The following is a 13,157-nucleotide window of genomic DNA, read 5'->3' on the forward strand; positions in this document are numbered from 1 at the left end:
CTCTGAAGGAAATCACACTCTGTTTGTAAAAGTCCGGCTGTGACCTGTGGTATGTCCTGTAACTCGCTTATGAACTGGTGACATTCTAACATCTGCCTTTCTGTGAAATCTTCACTTTACGGTATAGGCAAGATTTTGATTGTTGTTGTTTTTTTTTTTCCAGGGGTTGTTTAAGGGACCAGGATTTTTTTCCAGCAGAAGTGCAAACTATCAGTACAAGGTATGGCAGAAATATAATCCTGTATAATAAAAGGCTAACACTGATCCTCACCTCTATGGGGGGGAGTAAAGTATTTTGCGTTTCAGTGGCCACCTGATGGAGCAAATCAAGTGTACTGTAGCTCTGTTTGGACTGGAGGCAGTGCAGCAGCAGACTCCCAGTGCGAAGAAATAAAAATGCGCCCCCCCCCCCCCCTTATATAATGTGTTAGCAAAGAAATTGCGTGCGCCGCAAGAAGGGTGTGGCTTAATATTATGGGGTGTGGTCTAGCTATAATGGGTGTGATCTAGCTGGAAAACAATTACCTTACACCTCACTTTTGCAACCAGCATGACCATACATTGGTTACCACAGGAATGGTCGTTGTCCTCCCATGCTTTTAAATTGCCTGGCTGAAGGCCGCACAGTGACATATAAACATAAAGGTCCACACAGTGACCTAGTACGCCTTACAAATCAAGCCCAAACAATGACAGGCTACATAAATCAATATACACTGTTTAGCCATAATGGCAATTGCACATTATGCTACACACTGTGATGCCAATTACACATTACGCCTCACACTGTGATGCTAATGACACAATACGCAGCACACCATGATGCCCATTACACATTACGCCCCACCCCATGATGCCCATTACACATTATGCCACACTGTGTATCTTATTACACCGCACACCATGATGGCAATTACACAATAGTCCCCACACCGTAATGCCCATTACACATATGCTCCCCACAGTTCTAGATATGCCCCCACAGTGCCAGATACACATATGCCCCCACAGTGCCAGATACACATGTACCCCCACAGTGCCAGGTATGCCCCCACAGTCCCAGAAACACATAGGCCCCCACAGTGCCAGAATTTTCCACCAGCAGTGCAACTCACCATTGTTGCTGCTGCTGCTGCTATCACTATCTGCTGCTGAAAATACACACACACACTACATTTTTTTTTTCTTAAGGGGGTGGGGTCACCAAACTCCAACTTGTCTCCGGGAGAATGAGATGAATGTCTCTGAGAGAGGGTGTGGAAAGTCGTGCATAAAAAAATAATTTTCAACACCGATTAAATCATTTAATAATTGATATCCCAGAAGACGTTCATTAATATACATTCTCACAGGGAAAACAATTATTGTCATTAAACATCGGCGTTAAGTGAACACACTGAAGTATAATACACAAGCCCAATAAAACTCTACCTGTGCACATTCTGCAATTGATACCTGTTTTGTTGTGACAACTATTTTGCTAAATAAAGAGATAAAATCTACCAAATTCTTGATTTAGCTTCAAATCTCAATGGCTTCCGACAGTACATTGACAGTCAGTATTCAATGTACCGACTGTTCAATGCTGTCGGTAACAGCAACGTTGAATAGGTGAGTGCTGATATTTCACCTGTTGGAAAATATCACCACAGATTGAATACCCACTATAGTCTGGCAATGACAGACAATAGAGCTTAAAAGAAAATAAAATTCCTCCACATTCAACATGGTGAAACCTGCATCCCCCATTCATTATTATGGCTCACAAATCATGGGCCTAATTCAAAGAAGGCCGCTGATTAGCGAATTTGCAGATCAAGTGATTACCGAATGACGGCACATGTGTACTGTACACATCGCGCATGTGCAAGGGTGAATATCAATATAAAATACATATGGATCTTGAAGCCAATCTTGCTGTACTTTGACAGACAGGGAGCCGGCATTTGTGGGAGTCTAAAAAAAACGCAGGGAGTCTAAAAAAAACGCAGGTGTGCCCAGGTGTTTTAAGGGAGTGTATGTGATGTCATCTACGGCAGAGTTGTGGAAGGGTTAAGCTGGCCATACATCTACAGATTTATTGTCGGATCTGGCTGGTTGGAACAGAAACCTGGTAGTGGATGAGAGCAAATGACAGTTGACCATTTGCTTCAAAATACTGGAAAACTGCCCCAAACTGTCATTCAGTACCAGGTTTTTATTCCAACCAGCCAGATTTGATAATAAATCTATAGACGTACGGACAGCTTTAGACGTACTCACATTTGCACAGATTGGAAAAATCATTTGTTGGTTCATGAATTGCCTATGGATTTGCAAGTGGATAGTGATCCATTCGCAATTCACTCGCAAATTTACACAGGGTGGGTTTTATTTCTGTCAGGGTGGCAGCTATCTACTCGCAGACATCTGCAACTGCAGCTTAGCGATGAGCTCTGAATCAGGCCCTACGTTTGCCTTAAAATGCATTTTCATTTCTCACTTGCATTGGCATTCACTTTACTTTTAATGTCACAGGCACACTATATTTGAACCTTCAGTTCTTTCCATCCTAATATCAGTGGCGTAACTATAAAATGTGTGCCCCCCCCCCCCTGCCGGAAATTTTGGCAGAGCGAACCCCCTACATAAAATAAAGCCCGCCCCCCACCGGTAAAATAAAGCCCGCCCCCCCAGCCCTGCCTTACCCTGCTGCTTACCGCTGCCACGGGTCTGTGGCCAGGACCCGCAGATCTACTTGTCTGTGGTCCCGACGCTCCTCCTGGCTGGCTCCTGCTAATGAAAATGACCCTCACAAAATGGCTGCCCCTAACAGCAGACCTTTTTTAAGGATGCTAGAGGAGGCCGCCTCCGCCGCCTCCTCCTCTAGTATCTTCAAATGTGTCTACTGTAAGGGGGCGGACATTTTGTGTGAGCTATTTTGCTCAGCGCCTCCCTGTGTCCCCGGGGTCTGCGGGGCTATTGTTACGCCACTGCCAAATATATATATAATAGGACAAGTAGTGTAAACTGCTTTCTATCACTATCTCACAAGGGACATGCTACAAGATCTTGTTTGTCTGCTTTCCTGTTGTGTCTGGAAACTCATTGTCCTAATGGGATACTGTCATTAGATGGACCCTATTAAGGTCGACAGGTATTGGGTTGACCACCAAAGGTCATCAGGCCTTAGGTTGACACCTGAAATAGGTCGACATGGCTAAGGTCAACAGGGTTGAAAGGTCAACACAAGCATTTGGTCGACAATGGTAAAGTCGACAGTCAAAAGGTCGACCAAATGACCCATACCTGTCCTAACTATCAGTAAAAGTGTATATGGAAGTTTATTTACTATCGTGTGTCATTTATCACTGATCATTCAACATGTTACTTTTCAGCCACGTAATGGAAGACGATCATCATTCCGCTAACAGGTATTTAGAACATGTTATTTGATATCAGATAAAGGACAATGGGGGTCTATTTACTTAGTGTGGAAAAGAGTTAAAGTGCATGAAGATAAAGTACCAACCAGTCAGCTCCTAAATGTAAATATTCAAACACAGCATGTAACATGACTGTTAGGAGCTGATTGGTTGGTACTTTGGACCTTATTGTGGCCCACATGCAATGCTGCGAAATTCGCAGCGTTGCGTGTGGATGAAATGCCACCCGCCACTCGCATGGCCACCCACTCAGTTTTGCATGCTCCCTGTACTGGAAAAGGGTGGGCAGCTGACATTCGGTGATGTCAGCTGCCCACGTCACGGCACCATTTCCATGGGAACGCCCAGTGTTTGGATGAGATTGCCCATGAAACGCTGGGCATTTCCATGGATGCAGCCCATCGCCACCACCCCCCGCACGGCTAGGTGCGAACGGGACAACAAACTAGCACCCAGAGTCTGCCTGCGCTTAAATGCACAAAAATGTGCATGGGCAAACGCACACCATTGCTCCCCTGTGTGAATTCTCAGGGGAGCATGGGGACCGGAATAAGGCCCTGTATCTCCGTCCTCTTTATCTCCATCCAAAGCTTAATAAATGGACCTCAATATTATTATTTGTAAACCTATACTAAAGCTCCATACACACTAAGGGGACATTAAATTGGTGCCTCATTTTCTGTAAAATCTGTACTTGTCAACGTTTTTATATCAAATTTCAATTCAAACTGTTCAGTTGACGTGACAATTTTTTTGCCTAGGTGAAAAATTGGACATGATCAAAAAACACAATCGGTAAATTACTTTCTGTTTTTTTTTGCAAAATTGCTGGCGCTTTCACCTGGTTTTTAGTCAGTTTTTGCCGACCCAAAAAAGTGAAACTGCATCGGCAAAAAAGATTTAAAAATGGGGGAAAATGCCGCAACTGAATACACAGGGATCGAACACGTCCTGTTTTTTCCGTCCAGCAGCAGTTTGATATCACTGGACAAAATCGTTAATTATATCATTGGACCGGGATTACGATTGTGTGTGTGTGTGTGTGTGTGTGTATGGGGCTTTAGTCATTCATCTCAATCTAGAATGAAACACTGTATAAAGTGTATAATCACATAAATATTTAGTGGCCAAGTAATGCTCACTGGATAATACAGCATCCTGCTTATAAGGTTACTGTTTATAGGACCTTATTCAGGTCTGTTCACAACTAGCATGCGTTTGCACGGGGACCGAAGTTTTGTTAGTTCGCCTGTGCATTTCTGAGCATTTGCATAAGGAGGGTTTGTGCAGGGCGAACATTCTGTTTGCCGGGTGCATGCACCCAACACAGCGGGCGGGGGGGGGGGTAAGGGTGTGGGGCACCAGGCAGCCTCATTAGCATATGTTTCATGGGTGTTCCCTTGAGAACGCTGGGTGTTCTCATGCTAATGAGGCCGTGAGGGGGGGGGGGGCTGCTGACATCACGCATATGTAAGGTTCCTCAGAGCTACCATACATATCTTTCGATGGTCGGTGTGTAACATCAATTTGCAAGCCCCTGCGAGCGAGTCACCCTTCCAAATGGGTGACGGCAGCCAACCATTTGCAAGGCGGGATCTGGTGGACTCGCAAGGCTGCAAAATTCGCAGCCTTGCGAATCCACCAGAATAACCCCCATAGTGTGCTATAACCTGGACTGAAAAAGCATCTTTACCAGAATGATCATGTCATTGCATAAAGCCGTACTGTCAGACACTTACTGCTCCTATATCCTCACCTCCACCTGACTTTACTTGTTGTGTCCCCAGTGCTATTTTAAAATTACAATAATAACAATTGTTGGATTGGCAGATGATTTAAATTTGCAGTCTGTCTACAACCCAGGATGTAGGGTATCATTACACTTAATACAAAGGGTCACATAAACTCCTTATTTAGATTAGTGCTCAGCAGTCCATTAGCCCAGACTCTCTGTCTATAGTATTCCAGATACTGGTGCTCTGTTTGGCTATTTATCGTGAGCTGCTCGGAGCAGACTCCCAAGGTCTGTCTGCAACCCTAAGATGTTATTGCCAATATAATATAATACATGAAGCCAGTGCACTCCTCCTATTTGCCTTGAAGAGTCATAGAACTTCTTTTCCATGAAAAATAATTATTTTCATGTGACCTAGTAAATTCCATTTCTGATACAATGGGATAAAAAAATGTGCTCTATAAATGCTCCAAGATAAACTGGACTTTCTGATCTAGTAATACCGCACTTCCATGGCTACCAGTCTATCTGTGACATCATCTGAATCATTTAGTAATAACAACAACAAGTGTTTTCTTGAGATTACCATTTACAGTGTGAGTAAAAAGTTATTTTACTCATGGCCCTCGGAAGAACAGGCAAGTCTCCCAATTTGCAAAAAAAAAGAAGTACCTACAGTTTCCTTAGGCGCTGATCATAGGTATTTTCACTTATTCTCATTAGATTGGTACCCAAAATAAAGAAATGAAAAAAACCACAATAGTATAATACCGTTTTACAATATTAAAAGAGATCAACCATGTCATTTTAAAACCCTCATACATATGAGGGGACTCATACCCTGTAGATTGGTCTACTGTTTAAGGTAGACCAAAATTGCTTGTGGGGGAGCGGTCACGTCACCATCAGGTAACCCAGATATCCAATTCCAATTGCACATATGGAAAAAATAGAAAGCTGGTATGGTGTAATACCGCTTTATTCACATTAATTTAAAACACAAACAAGGAGGTGTTAAAACAGCAGACTCTCACCGAGTATAGATGTCTACACATCATATGCAGACAAATAGGCAGATGGTAAATATATCAGGTGTCCCTGCAGACTATACAGTATATAGTCTTGCCTGATTTCCATTCAGTTTCGATTCGATTTTGCTTATGTAAGCAAAGTCAAATAGAAAAATAGACCAAATCGAACCGTGTGTAGCTCACAATACACTTAGGCCCTTATTCTGGTTCACTTGCAAAGACAAATCCCTTCTCAAATGGAGAAAACCATGTGCACTGCAGGTGGGGCAGATGTAACATGTGCAGAGAGAGTTAGATTTGGGTGGGGATTTACTTCAAAGTGAGATCTATATTGCAGTGTAAAAATAAAGCAGTCAGTATTTTCCCTGCACAGAAACAAAATAAGTCACCCAAATCTAACTCTCTCTGCACGTGTTACATCTACCCCACCTGCAGTGCACATGGTTTTGTCCATTTGAGAAGGAATCTGCCTGAACCAGAATAAGGGCCTTAAATTGCATGAGCTAACAAAATAGAAATACCCTATTATTTATTTAATACATAATGCTAGTATCTAATGTCAGCATTGGCTTACTGTAGCAAATGTGTTATTGCAATTTATATTACACTTGAGTCAGAGATATGAAATACTTACAGTAAAATATTATCATTGTTCTGTTACAGGTTGACTGAGGCACTGAACATCCAACTATAAAGACTCCATTACCCTCCGTTGTACACACCTCTAACAATCTTTCACTATAGAATGTAAAGGCTACTATCATAAATTATTTTTGGCTAACACTGCTAAACTTTCCTTTATTTCTTATATATATTAAAGGCATATTAAAATGATAATATTGTTTTCCAGTGTTCTGCTGTGTATTATTATTATTGTGTACAGTGAACATGATTGGTGACAGGTACAGACTAGGATCTCTCTGCATGCAGAATACTCCTATGCTGACAGTACTGTACTGCTAGACGCGTCTGTTTCGTCTCGTGTGTTAATGCAGTCCGCTAAAGGGTTGTTTTCAACATAGATATTTATTTGTTAGGCTTTTCTTTGCTTTGATGAAATTGCTGTATAGACACATTTATGTCAGTCAGAGTTTAACACAGATGTATATTTTAGTGAAATGTGTCCCTGGAACAACTAATAGAATTTACAATTCAGCGCCTTTTTGTATCCAAAGTTGGTTTTGATTTTAATCCACATACACTTGTTCTGTGTCATATAATGCAGCGGACATGTACATAAATCTGATGTGCTGAAGTTTACAGTGGATTTGGAACACAAACAAAAAGATATATCTATATATTTTAAGAAGGCAAATATTTATATATATATATATATATATATATATATATATATATATATATATATAGTTAGACACACACACACACTCCTGCTGCTCTCTCTCTCTCATTGAAATCTCTTAGCACATCCCCATTTTTCCAGTTTTATTGAAACCGTTGCAGCGGTTCCCGCAAATGTGCTGCAGCGGTTCCCACAGATGTGCTGCAATGGTTCCCACAGATGTGCTGCATCGGTTCCCACAGATGTGCTGCAGCGGTTCCCACAGATGTGCTGCAGCGGTTCCCACAAGTGTGCTGCAGCTATCTCACAAATGCGCTGCAGCCTGCACTTATAGGTTGCTTTGTTTTCACTCTTCTCTACAGTTTACCCAAACCAAGGTTCAAGTCGAGCCTGTGCCGGCCATTCCATGGCCATTCTAAAGCCTACCAGCTTGTTCTTTTCCTCAAAGGTAGTTTTGACATAGCCTGGAGTTATATTTTTGGTAACTGGTAGTGCTTCATGGCCCCGGCAAGCCCTTCTCTTTCATTGCTGTAAAGGGGTGTACACACGGAGAACTTTTAACAGGAGATTTTGACTAGATAGAACATTAGCCAAAATCTCCCTATTTTTCTCCTGCTTAGTCAGTATTGTCTAGCAGAAATTGCTTAGCATAGATTGACTGTGCAGGCAAGACAATTATGAATAGATCATAGACTATCATTGCTTAGACAAAATCGCTTAGTCAAAATCTCAAGTGCATCCAGCCAAAATCTCTCCCAAAATTGCTTAATCAAAATTGTCCATTAGTGAAAATCTCCCCGTGTGTACAACCCTTACGTTTTGAACCCATTACATGTTCCCTGAAAAAATGACTCTTCTTATAACTTTTTATACAGCTAAGTCAGGTTATTCACTGGACTGGAATTGCTTAAAGTCAATAAAAACTGGAAACATTGGGTGTTAGTCTAATATCAGGTTCATACACTGCAATACATGTTAAGCTGACCGACTCAGTGAGAGCTATTTAACTGAATCCAGATCTGTGACACAAGCAGGATGAATGCTCATATAGCGTGTGTGGGTGAAATTTACTAAGATGTGAAATACACTTCACAGGTCATGTTGCTAGGGCAACCAATCAGAATCTACTTATTTATTTACCACCCTTTAGAAGATAGTAGACAGGATGTGATTGGTTGCCCACAGCAACATTACCTGTGTTTCACATCTTAGTAAATTTCACCCTGTGTGTGTGTAATTATATATATATATATATATATATATATATATATATATATACACACACACACACACACACACACATATTTCTCTTATACTACAAATACACTATATATTTGTTTTCTTTTTTTAGTTATGATAAATGTTTTTGTTGTCTAATAATACATTTCCAATGATCTAATTATGTTTTTGCTAATGCACCAAACATGTAATAAATATTTATTCAATTTAAATAAAATTGATAATTAAGAGTGATGTGTAAATTTTGATTTATGTATATTACCCCTTTTGTGAAAATTATTTTCATCACCACAATATGCAGATTTTGTAACATTTGTTGCATTTACTCCTTTATTAAAATCTAAAATAAAATAAAAGAAAGAAACTAGTGGACCTGCACCTTGGCAGTGTGACGTTCATTCAGGTCATGTGTACTGTGTTGGACAAGAGGTGCTCTGCATCCAGCCAGATGCTTTAATAGAATGTCCCCTGCAATGATCTGGAGAAATAAAGGTTGGATTACTATACAGGTAAAACTCCAAAAATTAGAATATTGTGCAAAAGTTCATTTATTTCAGTAATTCAACTTAAAATGTGAAACTAATATATTTTATAGGATTATTGCATGCAAAGTGAGATATCTCAAGTCTTTATTTGTTATAATGTTGATGATTACTGCTTAGTTGATGAAAACCCCAAATCCAAAATCTCAGAAAATTTGAATATTACATGAAATCAATAAAGAAAAGGATCTTAAATACAGAAATGTCAGCCCTCTGAAAAGAATAATCGTGCATATGTACTTAGTTCGGGCCCCTTTTCAGGGGCGGATCCAGGATAAAATGACAGGGGGGGCACCATGATAAAAGCGGGTTTAGGTGGGGGAGGGGCAGTGTTAGTGGTGCCAGTGTACATGCTAAGAGAGCGGCAGAGAGAGGTTGGGAATGGGATTAAAAATAGGCCCTGGCATTTAAAGTACGCAGGCCCACCATGGCGACAAAAGTGAAGGATGTAGTTGTGCACGCGCCGAAGGCGTGCTCCGGAAAAGGGGGTGTGGCCACTCAACAGGGGGCGTGTCCTTGAGTGTAGTGTACAACACCATATACAACTTCTACACATTATGCAACAAAATACTAGACCCCATTATACTTGCCCCTTACACATGATGCCAAAATTCACATAATGCCACATGGATTGAGCCAAAATTCAAATAATGCCACACAGATAGAGCCAAAATTCACATAATGCCACACGGATTGAGCCAAAATTTACATAATAACACACGAATTGAGCCAAAATTCACATAATGCCAAATGGATTGTGTCAAATTTCACATAATGCCACACGGATTGAGCCAAATTCATAAAATGCCATACGGATTGAGCCAAAATTCACATAATGCCACACGGATTGAACCAAAATTCACATAATGCGACACGGATTGAGACAAAATTCACATAATGCCACATGGATTGAGCCAAAATTCACATAATGCCACACGGATTGAGCCAGAATTCACATAATGCCACACAGATTAAGCCAAAGTTCACAATACGCTTCATAAACAGGGACATTGTCCACCAAAGGCGCGCATTTAACATTTACACCATAATGTCCATTACACATTAAGTTACACGCCATTATGTCCATTATGTATTATGCCAAACACCATAATGCCTATTAAAAATGATGCTACATAAGTGCTGCTTATCAACATGCTTATTGCCAAGGCTTCCATTCTCATTGCCAGATGTTCCATGCTCGTTGCCATGTGGGATTACATGCTCATTGCCAAGGGGGAATACATGCTCGCAGTAAATGGGGAACAGCCACCACCAGGCAGAAGTGATAGCCACTGACAGTGGCAGAGCCTGGCTGTATTCAGAGCACTGCAGGTCCCGGCTATTTGAAATAATACCCCTTTCACACCAGAAAATGCATTCCCAGGTTGGTCCCTTTTACACAGCCTAGTCCTTGCATTTTCTGGTGTGAGCGGGAGAGAAACCCCCCCCCCCCCTTAACCAGTTATCTCATTTAATCGGCTACGGCTTAATCTTCGGAACCAACTGACCCATTTACATGAGACAAGTATCATATTGAAGAACTTTTGAGTGGGCTTTGAATGATTTTGGTCAAGTAAAACTAGAACGTTTGGTTCCAGAGTAATTTTCCCCTCAAAAAACATGAACAGCCATGAAATTATATTTCAAAAATAAAAAAATCGGTTTACACGCAATATCTCTGGAACCGATTGACCGATATGGACCATCCTGGTATCATATTGAAGGCCCAGCGATTTAGAATTGAGTAAAATCAACCACAAGCATCTATGATGCCAGGGGGGGAACTGACAGCCGTCGGAATCGGGTGGGGGTCGCAATTGACGGGTCCCATATTATCCTATGGGGAAAAAACATTACAGCTTTGCCAGGCGATATCTCCGGTTCCCGGGGGGCTAGAGACACGGGGCTGGGCTCGTTGGAAAGCCCTGGTCCTCAGCTGGGGCAAGGGAAATTACACGGGGGGCACGTGCCTGGGTGCCCCCCCCCTGAATCCGCCACTGCCCCTTTTGCATGAATTACTGCCGCAATGCGGCGTGGCATGGATGCTATCAGCCTGTGGCACTGCTGAGGTGTTATGGAAGATCAGGATGCTTCATTTGCGGCCTTCAACTCTTCTGCATTGTTCGGTCTCATGTCTCTCATCTTTCTCTTGGCAATGCCCCATAGATTCTCTATCGGATTCAGGCGAGTTTGCTGGCCAATCCAGCACAGTAATCCCATGGTCATTAAACCAGGTTTTGGTACTTTTGGCAGTGTAGCAGGTGCCAACACAGGTACTGCTGGAAAATTAGGTCAGCATCATATAAAGCTTGTTTGTTGAAGGAAGCATGACGTGCTCTAAAATGTCCTGGTAGATGGTTGGGTTGACTGTGGACTTAATAAAGCACAGTGGACCAACAGCAGCAGATGACATGCCTCCACAAATCTAAATAGACTGTGGAAACTTCACAATGGACTTCAAGCATCTTGGATTGTGTGCCTCTCCATTCTTCCTCCAGACTCTGGGACCTTGGTTTCCAAAGGAGATGCAAAATCTACTCTCATCAGAAAAGAGGACTTTGGAACACTGAGTAACAGACCAGTTATTTTCTTCTTTAGCCCAGGTAAGGCGCTTCTGACATTGTTTGTTGTTCAGGAGCGTCTTCACAAGAGGAATACAACATCTTAAGCCCATGTCCAGGATCCGTCTGTGTGTGGTGGCTTTTGATGCATTAACTCCAGCCTCAGTCCACTCCTTGTGAAGCTCCCGCACACTTTTGAATGGCCTTTTCCTGACCAACCTCTCCAGGCTGCGGTCAACCATGCTTCTTGTGCACCTTCTTCTTCCACACTTTCCCTTCCACTCCTTGTGTGAGGCTTTCCCTCCTTGTGGAGGATGTCAATGATGGTTTTATGCACAACTGTCAGGGCAGCAGTCTTCCCCATGATTGTGAATTCTACTGACCCAGACTGAGAGACCATTTAAAGGCTCGGCGACCCATTGTAGGTGTTTTAGCTGATTAGAGTGTGACACTTTGAGCCTACATTATTAAACCTTTTCACAATACTCTAATTTTCTTAGATTCTGGATTTGAGGATTTGAGCTGTAAGCCTTAATCAAAATTATAACAAATAAAGGCTTGCAATATCTCACTTTGTCTCTGCCTGTAATGAGTATAAATTATACAGTATTAGTTTCACAATTTGAATTTGAATTACTGAAATAAATTAACTTTTGCATGATATTGAAATTTTTGGAGATTCACCTGTATTTTCTGGACAATAGGGTACAGAAATGTAGCAGAAGATAATAATAATAAAATATGATGTTATTCTAATTATATAGATACATATATATATATATATATATATATATATATATATATATATATATATATATAGATATAGATATATAGATAGAGGAATGGAAGAGGCGGCACTCAAATGGGATTTTTCAAAAGTGTATATATATATTTATATCAAGTTATGTATAGATATAGCAAGCTTAAAATTGTCTTCAAATGCAGGGGTTTATATTACTAAAATGGGGTTCTATTTTAGGAAAATATGTTGTCCATAGTAATCTGCTTATTTATTTAGCACCTCCAATCAAGAAGATAATATAATCTGATTGGTTGCCCATAGCAACATTCCATCTTAAATAGAACTCCCATTTATTAAATAGAGGCATATTGTTGGGTTAATCCTTTCCACGCTGTTGCTTTAAAGAAAACAGATGAAATGGTAATATTGAAGTTTCATGCAATATATTTTTCTGCCACTAGATGGCACCCTGACAGAGTTATGCCTACGCACATGAAATGAGTGAAAGTACATACCTGCCACATGCTTGCTATAAATCAATGACTATAGGCCTAATCCCAGTTATCATGCTATGCAATAGCA

The 13,157-nt window shown here is 41.1% G+C and overlaps 1 protein-coding gene across 4 annotated transcripts in view; it reads left to right on the plus strand.

Annotated features, from left to right (window-relative positions):
• The window catches only part of NMU (neuromedin U), a 76,555-nt gene extending 67,650 nt beyond the window's left edge, over positions 1-8,905 (plus strand). For 3 of the 4 annotated variants that reach the window (XM_083168742.1, XM_083168759.1, XM_083168751.1), the window contains 3 exons: positions 164-220; positions 3,378-3,413; positions 6,855-8,905. In XM_083168742.1, the coding sequence (XP_083024868.1) occupies positions 164-220; positions 3,378-3,410 (90 nt within the window). In that variant the 3' untranslated portion in view covers positions 3,411-3,413; positions 6,855-8,905. The remainder of the gene's footprint in view (positions 1-163; positions 221-3,377; positions 3,414-6,854) is intronic. The other variant, XM_083168768.1, reaches the window with a different exon arrangement.
• The last annotated feature ends 4,252 nt before the right edge of the window (positions 8,906-13,157 follow it).

The sequence above is a fragment of the Crinia signifera genome, chromosome 1, assembly GCF_055691185.1.
Source record: "Crinia signifera chromosome 1, ASM5569118v1, whole genome shotgun sequence".
NCBI classification, from domain to species: Eukaryota; Metazoa; Chordata; class Amphibia; order Anura; family Myobatrachidae; genus Crinia; species Crinia signifera.